Source organism: Xiphophorus hellerii, chromosome 23, assembly GCF_003331165.1.
Source record: "Xiphophorus hellerii strain 12219 chromosome 23, Xiphophorus_hellerii-4.1, whole genome shotgun sequence".
Lineage (NCBI taxonomy): Eukaryota > Metazoa > Chordata > Actinopteri > Cyprinodontiformes > Poeciliidae > Xiphophorus > Xiphophorus hellerii.
Window position 1 is genome coordinate 812,560 of NC_045694.1, and position 11,436 is coordinate 823,995.

Below are 11,436 nucleotides of genomic sequence, written 5' to 3' on the forward strand. Positions count from 1 at the left end.
ATTTCAACCTTCTTAATCTTAAAGGAAGCTCACCAGTTTCTACTTGTAAAGCAGCTAAAGACGATGTTCTGAAAGCTCCACAACAAATCCTCAATGCTTGTGTTTGCTCACTATCAAGTTTTCTCAAATGACTGTCAGCAGCTGCCATATATGCTATACCCCCATAATCCATAATAGATCTCATGAGCGCCTGATAAACTCCCAACAGTGCACTTCTTGAAGCTCCCCATTCCTGTCCTGAGAGACATCTTAACAAATTATTCACCTTTTTACATTTATTTTGAACTAATTCTATTTGATGTTTCCAAGTTAAGCTTTCATCAAAGATGACACCTAAAAACTTCACTGTTTTCACTTGTTCAAGTTTATGTTTATAAAGATTCAACTTAACTTCCTTATGTCTTCTATAAAAGCAAATTACTTGAGTCTTTGCGATTGACATCCTAAAACCCCATTTATTAGCCCAACCTTCCACTTTCAAGATGGCAGCCTGCATCTTTTTCTGTAAATAAACCAGATTATGTCCCCGAATCCATAGAGCACCATCATCTGCAAATAAAGATTTGCCTATACTACTATCTATCTCATCAAAAATGTCATTAATCATAATATTAAAGAGAATTGGGCTACACACACTACCTTGGGGGGTACCATTCTCTACAGCATGTCTAGAAGAGAAATTCACCCCTACCCGAACTTCTATTTCTCTACCAAACAAAAAATCCAAAATCCAATTATAAATCTTACCTCCTATACCCAGTTTCCCTAATTTAATCAATAATCCTTCTTTCCATAACATATCATATGCCTTCTCAATGTCAAAGAACACAGCTATCACTAACTCTTTATTCGCTTGAGCTTTTCTTACTTCTGATTCTAGACACAGAACTGCATCCATCGTATTTCTCCCTTTACGAAAACCACTCTGGAATGGACTAAATTTATTTTTACTCTCAATAAAATAAGAAAGCCTATCAGTAACAATCTTCTCCATTATTTTCCCTAATTGAGATGTAAGAGCTATAGGTCTATAATTTGATGGGTCTGTTGCATTTTTACCAGGTTTTAAGATGGGAATTATAACTGACTGTTTCCATTCTACCGGAATTCTCCCAGTCATCCAAATCAGATTAAACAATTTTAATATAACAGTAAGAGATGAATATTTAAAATGTTTGAGCATTACATAACACACTCCATCCTTCCCCGGAGTTGATTGCTTAGCATTATTAATAACTTTTTCTAACTCATACATAGAAAAGGCATATCTAAATCCTGGTTTGAGACTTCTCTCCTAGTAGTAACTTCTGGATTTCCGTCCAATAATTCTAATTTATTACTTTTCATTTCTGCAGATAAATTTTCTGAACTATTCACCTTAATTAACGTTACTGCTAATAATTCAGCCTTTTCTGTATTACTAACCGCTATTTTCCCATTTAATTCTAAAACCGGTAAAGAAAAACTCTTTTTAACACCATTCATTTTCTTAATAACTCTCCATACCTCTGACAGTTTGGTCTCTCTTCCAATGGAATTACAGTATTGCCTCCAACAAGCCTTCTTAGCTTCTCTAACAGTCTTCCTAACTATAGCTTGTGCTTTCTTATATTGAATTAGTGCTTCAAAGGTATGACATCGTCTTACCAATTTAAAAGCTTTATTTCTTCCCCTTATAGCAATACTACATTGCTCATTCCACCATGGAGTAGACTTTTTATTTCCTCTTCCCTTTGATTTAGGAATTGACCTTTCAGCTGCATTAATAATGACAGACTTAATCTTTGAATAACATATCTCCACATCACAAAACAAATTCTCATCCAAATTATTAAATTGACTATCAACTAAATTTTTAAATAACTCCCAATTAGCATTACGTAACTTCCATCTTGGAATCTGTCCTTCCTCTTCTTTTATCACTTCAGAACCAACTGAAACTAGAATAGGAAAATGATCACTGCCCATTGGAGAATCAATCACCTCCCAAGAAGTAATTCCAGCTAATGTATTTGAAACCAATGTTAGGTCTAAAACACTCTTTAAATTCCTACAACAATCATATCTAGTTGTGCTGCCATCATTAAGGCAAACCAGAGAATGTAACTCAAGAAATTCTTCAACAGTCAATCCATTTACATCTGTATTAAGACTCCCCCATAAAATACTATGAGAATTGAAATCACCACACCATACAGTCTTACCTACGTTTTGATCATTTACTTCATTGAGATTCTGAATGGACAATTTCTTGTTTGCATTATAAAAATTTATCACCGACATTTGATCATTTTCTATCCAAATCTTAATAACTATTGATTCATAATTTTCCCCTATTGATTCCACTTTATATCTTAAACTATCTAATACAAAAGTTGCTACTCCCCCTCCTTGTCTTTCTTTTCTATCATTCCTAATTGATGTATACCCAGAAATTTTGAAATCCAGATGAGGCTTAAGCCAGGTTTCTTGAATGCAAATCAGGTGAGGTTTAACTGTCAAATCTGAAATATATTTCTTAAACTCTAGACCATTACTAATAAGACTTCTTGCATTCCACTGGAAAATAATTAACATAACAAAGAGGGGCCGCCACTGCATGATTGAGGTTGAGAAGATTGTGTCTCATTTAATTTTTTCTTTATTGATTCCCAATTAACATTTTTACAATCAAGATACTTTTGAGCTGCCTTCACTATTATTTGAATTTTTTCCGTTTTCCTTTGTGTTTGAGCAGTGCAGTTAACAACTTCTACCATGAACAATACAAAATCCTCCTTTGTCATGAGTAAAGTCTCACCTTTAATCTTAGAGCATTCTGAACAATTAGATCCTTCTTTTCCTCCTCCAGTCACTTTCTTTGGGTATAATATTGATTGAACAGGAACTTTTTTCGTTGCTTCCGCATAAGTAATGCCAGTAGTGACTCTGATTTTCTGAACTTCCTCAGCTCTTTTACTAGCTATGCATCCCCTAAATCCTGAACTATGCTCACCTCCACAATTACAACATTTCAGCGGAGCCCCTTTCTCACATTTCCCATACTCATGATCCCCAGCACATCTCCCACATTTCTGTTTCCCCCTACACACTGCCGCGATATGTCCAAATTTCTGGCATTTAAAGCACCGCAGCGGCGGAGGAATAAATGGTCGGACATCATAACTCATATATCCCACAAACACTTTACCTGGTAAACTGTTCTCTTCAAATTTTAACATGATAGAAAAACTATCACTCCTCTCTCCATTTTTATTTCTTTTCAATCGTTTGGCTTCCACCACTTTCCCTCCTGAAACATTAGACTTGATCTCATCAGCTGGTACATCAGGTGGAATCCCCGAAATGACTCCGCGTACATACTTCTTGTCATCCAAAAGTCTTCCTCTCACATTCTCACCAAGGATTCTTTTTATATTCAGCGCCCTTTCTTTTTGTTTTATATCATTACAGATAATCAATAACGATCCATCTCTTAATATTTTAACAAATTTCACCTTTCCAACCAGTGAATTGATTTCTATTGTCAGCTTAATTGGATTCCACTTACCAAAGGACACACCCTCTTTGACAAACTTCAGAACTATTTTAAATTCTGACATCGTAACAGTTTCTCCTTCAGCCTCGGAAACAGATGATTCTACATGTTGTCTTGTTTTTTTCCGTTTATGCTTAGCTTTTTGAATATGCCAAGGTCCTTCATTATCCACATCATCAGCACCCTCTTCCATTTCCGCAAAATCACTACCTGATACATTTCCCTCTGACATCCTTCCAACCATTCACAGTCTGATCGTGCCTCTTCCGCCACCCCGTAGCCGACCGCGTAGTGAACTTTCCTGTCTCCTGTCAACCCGGCTCCCTGTCTGGAGTTAAAGCTTTCTGTTGTTTTTAGGTTCTTCTTCCGGAGCGGAAACATCGAGCATCCAGGAGACAAACTGTTCAACACGTCAGTGGAGGTTCTGCCGTTTGATGTGAGTCCAGAAAGTCAAACCAGATCAGATTCATTCCTCTGAAATCTGAAATGTCAGATGAAACCTTGGAGTTTAGAAACATGAGACCCAAAGAAAAACGAGGTTTGGACCAAAACATGGACCTGGATCTGAATAAAATAATTTCTGCTTGTTTTTGTGTTTCCCAGAATATTCAGGCTGAGAAGGAGGCGCTGACGGACGGGAGGGAGAAGAAGCCGAAGTACCACCGGACCGAGGACGGATTCATCCGGATCGGTGAGCCTTCAGTCCCGGTTGTGCTACAGTTCTGAGTAAGAGCGGTTCTGAGTTTGCACCGCAAGACTGTTTGCAGAAGATGGCTGCCTGGAGCAAATGAACAGAAAAAACTCCAGGATCGGGAAGTTTCTGGTTCAAAGAGAAATTGAGAGGATGAAGAAGCTAGCCAGTTAGCTTCTTCTAAACGCAAATGTTTCTGTGTAAGAGATTTATCTTCGTCTCATTAAAACCAAAATATCTTCTCGTTTAAATAAGTAGCAAAACCTCCTGGCAGGTTGAAGTGTCGCCGTTTGAGCAAATCAGAGTCAGAGAAAATATTTTATGTTCAAATTACTTAATGAACCGCTTCAATACTTCCTTCAGTTTTCTGTCCGGACCGGATCAGGACGGATCAGACCGGGTCGGGTCGGCGTCACCAGGGACCTCTGAGCATCCAGCTGACATCCAGCCACTGCAGGCTGAATAATCTGCTGAACAGGAACAAACGCTGCTGTTTACAGGGATTACGGCTGTACCTGAAAGCATCACAGTGCAGCGATAATCCCGGCGGATTATCGCTGCACTGTGGTGAAAGCAGCTGAAACGGATCCTGAACAGAAATCCAGCTGGGATTACAGGAGCAGCTCCTGGTAATCTGTGATAACCTCGATAATCTGCGCTGGAAGCTGCAGCTCTTAAATACCTCAGCCGCTCACCGCAGATAAAACATCGAGAGGTTCGGCTTCTCAGGGTTTATTCAGCACAACCTGAGCCAAACAGACAAATCCTTCAGAACCGGGTCGGTCGGTACCAGCCCGGTTCTGCTGATCAGGAGACTACTACCAGAACTATTAATCCCACAATGCACTGCATCGACCTTTCAGTCTGAGCAGGAAGACGGAGTTTGGCTCCATCTGGACTTGAAGACTTTTATTTTACGAGGGTAATGATTCAGAAACGTTCACTGATTCAGAAACGTTCACTGATTCATAGTTTCTACAGACTGGAGTTCCAACGTGGAACCTTTCATTTGTTTCTGGTACGACCATAAATCCAACGCACAGCGATGGAAGCGGCTTCTCCGGTTAATTTCTGCTTCAAACGATCTGATTGGACGCTGGAAAAGACTGCTGATATTTGCAAGTTGTGCTAAAAGCAGTTAGCCTATAAGAAGCTAAGCTAGGCTAAAATAGCATCTGAATGCTAACATATAACAGCTAACACTAATGTTAGCGTCCACATTTCTAAGGAAACTAAATGGATAGAATAACACTTTGCTCCAATCTGATGGTTGAAGACCAGATTAAAATCTATAAATATCAGATTAAATCTATAAATATTCCTGATTTTTATTTATTCAGTGATTTAGCAGTAAAAAGGTTTTTGAGTGTAAAATGTTGCTGATTTTGCTAATTCCAAGTGTAGTTGTGATGGTGAACCTGCTGCAGATGATTTTGCTTCTCCAGTTCCTTTGCTAACGCTGCTTCTTCTGTCTCCAGGATCCTTCCAGAACGGGATCGCAGAGGGAGAGGTCGACCCGACCTTTGGGCCCCTGGAGGCCATGCGCCTCACCGTGATGACGGACTCACCTGTCTGGGTGATCCTCAGCGAGGTGAGGCGGCGCTGCTGACCTTCAGGTTCCTGGTTTTGACCTTCAGGTTCCTGGTTTTGACCTTCAGGTTCCTGGTTTTGACCTTCAGGTTCCTGGTTTTGACCTTCAGGTTTCTGGTTTTGACCTTCAGGTTCCTGGTTTTGACCTTCAGGTTCCTGGTTTTGACCTTCAGGTTTCTGGTTTTGACCTTCAGGTTCCTGGTTTTGACCTTCAGGTTCCTGGTTTTGACCTTCAGGTTTCTGGTTTTGACCTTCAGGTTCCTGGTTTTGACCTTCAGGTTCCTGGTTTTGACCTTCAGGTTTCTGGTTTTGACCTTCAGGTTCCTGGTTTTGACCTTCTTCAGGAGGGACTTGGGTGTTTTCATTGAGGTCACTGACAGTCAGTGTTTCTTCAGCAGGTTAAAACGACCTTCACTGCGTTTCCATTCATGGGATAATTTTGCTATTTAACATTTAGAAAGTAAATTTGCTCAGTAGAATCACACTAAAAAGTTGGTAAAGGAGCTGAAAACAGAACTGAGGAGGTAAAATCTCATTATCTGACATTTATTTTGTGGAAAAATGTAACAAACATTTTTTTATGTTGCCATAGACGTTAACTTGTTCAAGGAAACATAATAGTTCATATTTTTTAGAAATAGAAATCAAACTTCTTCAAAAAGCCTGTAAACTTTTATCTTTTCAATAAATTCTGAAATCAAGACTGAGAACTCAATATTTTTATGTCTATATTTAATTTTAGGCGTTTTATGACGTTCAACAGCCGAAGTGTTTCAGTCACTCTGAACTCACCTGGCTGAACCAAATCCAATTAGCTGCTCAGAGTTAGCACAGCTGACAGACATCAGTCATGTTTGATTTGGGGAGGAGGGGAAGAAGTACCAGCATTCTTACAAAATAAGAGCCCATATTTTATCTTAAGTGAAGCTTTATTTTGAAGAGTGATGCTGGGTTTTGTTTTATTTTGTAATTGTTCCTCATTCTGTCCGTTTCCTCCAGATCTTCATAAAGAAAGCGGAGTGAAGCTCCGCCTCCTCAGCTCACCTGAGCCCACCTGAGCGCAGAACAGCGCCCCCGTGTGGCTGGGAATCGCCGCCGCTGAGCCGTTCAGCTCAGAGACTGAAAACCCTCGGACAGGCGGCGCTGGCTGGTGTCCACGGCAACGCGGACATCCAGAGTTCTGTATTTATGTGTACATACGGTAAGATAAATGTGAAAACACTGGAAGTCGGAGCGCCGAGCCGCTTCCGATGATCGATCTGCTGCTTCGACACACTTCCTGTCTGCAGACACGCCCCTTCCTGCCGCCACACTCCACCTTCAGACACACTCACGGGCGCGTGTGAGTGTGTGTCAGCCGCTGCGGGTCCTCCCTCCGTCGGTTAACGAGTTGCCTTAACGAGGACAGAGCAGACTGCGTCCATGTAGCGTCCGTCCTGCTGAAACTGCTGAAGGCGTTTGGAGTTCGACCTGAGGCCTTCTCGCCACAGCGCCCCCTGTTTACTGCGCCGCCTGGAAACTTTCTGTTTTCTGTAGAGAGACTGTTTTCCATCCAGACGCTGTCTTCCAGAGAGGGACTAGCCTGCGGGCTCGGAGCAGAGGAAGTTTGGATAAATGGTTCCCGTTCTGTCGTTCCTTCACATCAGCTGTAGGTGCCTTCTGATGTAAATAGTCCTGAAACGCAGGTCGCTCTTCCCGACCATATTTTACTCCCTTTAGTTTGGATATTAGATGTGGAGGAACAGCAGATTTTCTCTTCTGATAAAAAATGCCAAGAAGTTTTTCTACGCCACGTCACACCGGATCTGCAGCCATCCTCCATCACAGCAGGACGTCAGAAATGTTTCAACTGTGGATACAAGCATCAACATTAGCATGCTAACCACTCCGGTCCAGTGTTCTATATGGATGACGGCCATTTTTCAACATGGTTGCCTTTTTTTTTAAAACTAATATTTGGCATAAAATGTTCCTCATTTCCACGAGTTGGAGGAACTTTGTGTCTCCATAAAACTTCAAAGTGATAAAAAGCAGCAGAATCAGAAACTGAGGATTTTGCTGTTAGCGAGCGACGGACCACTTAACGGTTAGCGTTAGCTTCACTAGTTTTTTAAACGTATTGAGCAGTTTAGTGTTAGCGTAGCAAATATTCTTCTTTAGTTAGCGGCTGGTGAACCATACATAGCTTAACTGGTTAGCGGTGGCTAATAATTCCTGCCAACTTTAGTGCAAACATATATTGTCCATTAAAATCATGGCGGCCATTTAAAAAAATATCCATCAGGAAAAGGAAACACAAGATCAAGAAAATATAAATAATTTGTATGGTTGAAAATATTTAGGCTTTAATTTGACACCATAGAGATTCACCTAATTGGAGATTTTTGTGCAAAACTAAAAATGTATTTTCCATGACAATGGCAGCCATCTTGAAAAATCAAAAACTTACCTATAATTATGATTTCTATGGGTTATTTATGATTTGATACCAAAGGCATTACATTTTGGCAAACTTAGGGCCACAATATATTTTCCTTGACAACCATAGCGGCCATCTTGAGTGTTTCAGAGACTAACGCTTTTTTTTTTGGGAACATTTGTGCCATGTTTGGTTCTTGTATCCGCATGTGAAAGATTTTGCTGAAACGTTAAATCTGCTGCTCAAAACCTCCTGCCGTGACGTTGTGCTTTTATTTCGAAGCTTTTTACGATCAAACCCTTCGGACTCACCGCGTCGGATTGGACGGGTTTCACAAACTGCTGCAGAAAAGGGTTACATAAAGATTTTCACAATAATTTTTCTAGTTTGAGCTCCTGAGTAACAAAGTTTTCAGTCAGGTTTTTCAGAAAAGCTAAAAACAAGCTGGTTTGGTGAAACAAGAAAGGAGATCCAGTCAGTTTGGGGATTTTTTCCCATCAGATCCGTTGGATCGTTTCAGTGAAGAAAACCAGGAAAATGACCTCAGGGAACGATTTATCTGGACTTTTCCTCCGCTCAGACGGAGCTCCGGTCTCTCTGTCCAGACTCACTGAACATAACTTGAGTTTTATTTCGTTTCCTCTTGGATGCACTGGATTGCATTGCTGTCATCTTGTTTGTGTCTTTTGTACCCTTTAGATAAACTATTTAAATGAGCTTAAACTTCTATCCAATCTGTGGATTGTAATAAAGAGAGAAAATTAAATCATTTCAGCCTCTTTGTCTTTTTTTACAGTGCAGCACATTTTCACACGTTGACCTTAAACAAATCCAAAATGACCGCTGATAGGTCATCAGTTTTTGCTCAACGCTCTGCTAACATGGGCTTCATCAGACTGCAAAGATGTAGGAAAGTACCCTGGTAGCAGTTAAGCTAGTAGCATTTTAGCTCATTTTGACATGAAAACTAAACTTAGCATTCTGCCGCAGTACCTTATACCCTGGTAGCAGGTAAGCTAACATCAGCATTTCAGCTCATTTTGATATAAAGGGTAAACTTAGCATTCAGTGACAGAATCCTAATAGCAGTTAAGCTAATATTAGTATTTTAGGTGTCGAAATAAAAACAGTCAGCAAAATATTTTGTGTAAGCTAAAAATTTTGCTTCAAATTAGACATTTAGCTAGTTTGAAGATAGATATTTATCTAGCTAGCTAAATATTTAGTTTGAAACTTACATTTATATAAATATAAGTAATAAGAAAAAGTAATATTTTCACAGTGAAAATGACTTTTTCCTCTTAAAACAGGCTAAATAACCCAAATTACTGCTGTTATTTTTGACAGTGTATTTACCAGTGACAGCCCATATCTGAGGGGAATTTATGTGATAAAAGTTTTGATCTTCTGAACAGCTTGTAAAAGTTTGTATTTGAAAACCTTTGCTGCCTGAAGATTTAAAGTTTGACAGTAACAGCTTTTCCTGTTACTAATGCAATAATAAACTGGTTTACATTACATTACAGACAAACTTTACATTTAGCTGGTTTGTAATGTCAATATTCAATTTATGAAGTAGAGGTTACACTACTAGAACATTACAACTAAGACAACAGCGACCCCATGCGGTCAGATGTTGAGTTGCATCTGGATTTGCGTCATGAGATATGATGGGGGTCACAGGTCACATGATGGAGGTCACAGGTCACATGACAGCGGTTGCAGCTCCACTTAGATCCGGGGTGTCAAACTCCAGTCCTCCAGGCGCTGTTCTGCAGGTTTTAGATGAGCCACAGGTACAAAACCCTGGAATGAAACGGCTTCATGACCTCCTGGTGTGGATCAGGTCTCAGAACCTTAATGACCTGATTGTTCTGTTCAGCTGGTGCAGCAGAGGCTCATCTAGAAGCTGCAGGGCAGCGGGCCTCCAGACACCTTAGAAGATCAGGAAAATCAAAACAAATCAAACGCAGCTTTAATCTGACAAACAGAAGGAATGAACCGGATGTTTATTCTGGTTTACTCCAGAATGAACCAGATAATAATATGACCTCAGAATAATATAAATGCATAATTAATTTCTGTCTGAGCTGCTGCTGTTCTGCTCCAAACTAAACACAAAGCCTCAAGTTTAATTTAACAAAAACATAAATGCAGATTATTAATGAGTAACAAAATAAACTCCTCATTTAAAGTTTTAAATATTTATTTTGTTTTATTTTATTTGTCCATTTGCATATTAGATTTTTTGTGGATCACAACCAAACAAACAGTTCTGATCCGAACTCTGAGATGTGTTATTTAAATTTTTATCTCAGAGTTTCTGTGTTCCTTCAGTCAGCCAAATACTTGTAATTATGCTTGTTTGTTTTTATCACAGACACAGTTATTATTTAAATTCAGGAAGATCATAAAAGCAGTCATAATAATGTCACATGTTTCAAATATTGAGGTTTAAATATTCTGCCAACTGAATTAAAAAACAAAGATGAGGAGAAATTTTAATTGGCTTCATTTTCTTTTGGCATTTAAAACATTCAAAAAATTAAATCTTTGGTTGAGAGACACAAAAACAGTTTTTTTTAAATTTCTTAGTGAACATTGCATTTATAACTCCAAATGTTGGCGGCAGGTAAGGCTGGCCTCTAAAACATTTAAAATAATTTTAATATAAAATGCCTGGAAGTTCTGAAGGAATTAACCAAATAATGCTGATGTGAGAACTGAAGCGATTTTTACTACGGAGAGAGAGGAGGGTCATTTTCAGAGGTATGAGGTTTCAACGGGTTTCTGTGCATATTTGGTCATACTTTTTAATATTTGATGGCTCTCCAATAAGCAGTTACTGGCTTATGATGAGACACAGTAATGTTACTGTAAAGGGAGTTTAAATATGGGCAGAAATGAATCAGAGGCATTGATTTATAAATAGGATTGATTGGAATAGATGGGTGATTGGATTTAAATGTATTTTTTTGTAAAGTGCCTTGAGTTGACGGTGTTATTAATTCCCATTTGGTGCTATGTCAATAAACTAAATTTAATTAAATTATGGTAATCTGAAAAAAGGTAATTTTTGCTTTTGAAACAGAGTTCTTACGGTTTTAATATTTCAAATATAAAAAATTAATTTAAAATTCTCTTCAAGTTATCAACCACAACAAATGAAAAAATTGCTTCTATTTCAATCTCATATTT

General features: G+C 38.9%; 1 protein-coding gene across 3 annotated transcripts in view; it reads left to right on the forward strand.

Moving 5' to 3' along the window:
• The window catches only part of LOC116714596 (alpha-1,3-mannosyl-glycoprotein 4-beta-N-acetylglucosaminyltransferase B), a 776,799-nt gene extending 767,792 nt beyond the window's left edge, over positions 1-9,007 (forward strand). For 2 of the 3 annotated variants that reach the window (XM_032555272.1, XM_032555271.1), the window contains exons 12-15: positions 3,896-3,974; positions 4,142-4,229; positions 5,708-5,820; positions 6,819-9,007. In XM_032555272.1, coding sequence (XP_032411163.1) covers positions 3,896-3,974; positions 4,142-4,229; positions 5,708-5,820; positions 6,819-6,842 — 304 coding nt within the window. In that variant the 3' untranslated portion in view covers positions 6,843-9,007. The remainder of the gene's footprint in view (positions 1-3,895; positions 3,975-4,141; positions 4,230-5,707; positions 5,821-6,818) is intronic. The other variant, XR_004338082.1, reaches the window with a different exon arrangement.
• Positions 9,008-11,436: the final 2,429 nt, after the last annotated feature.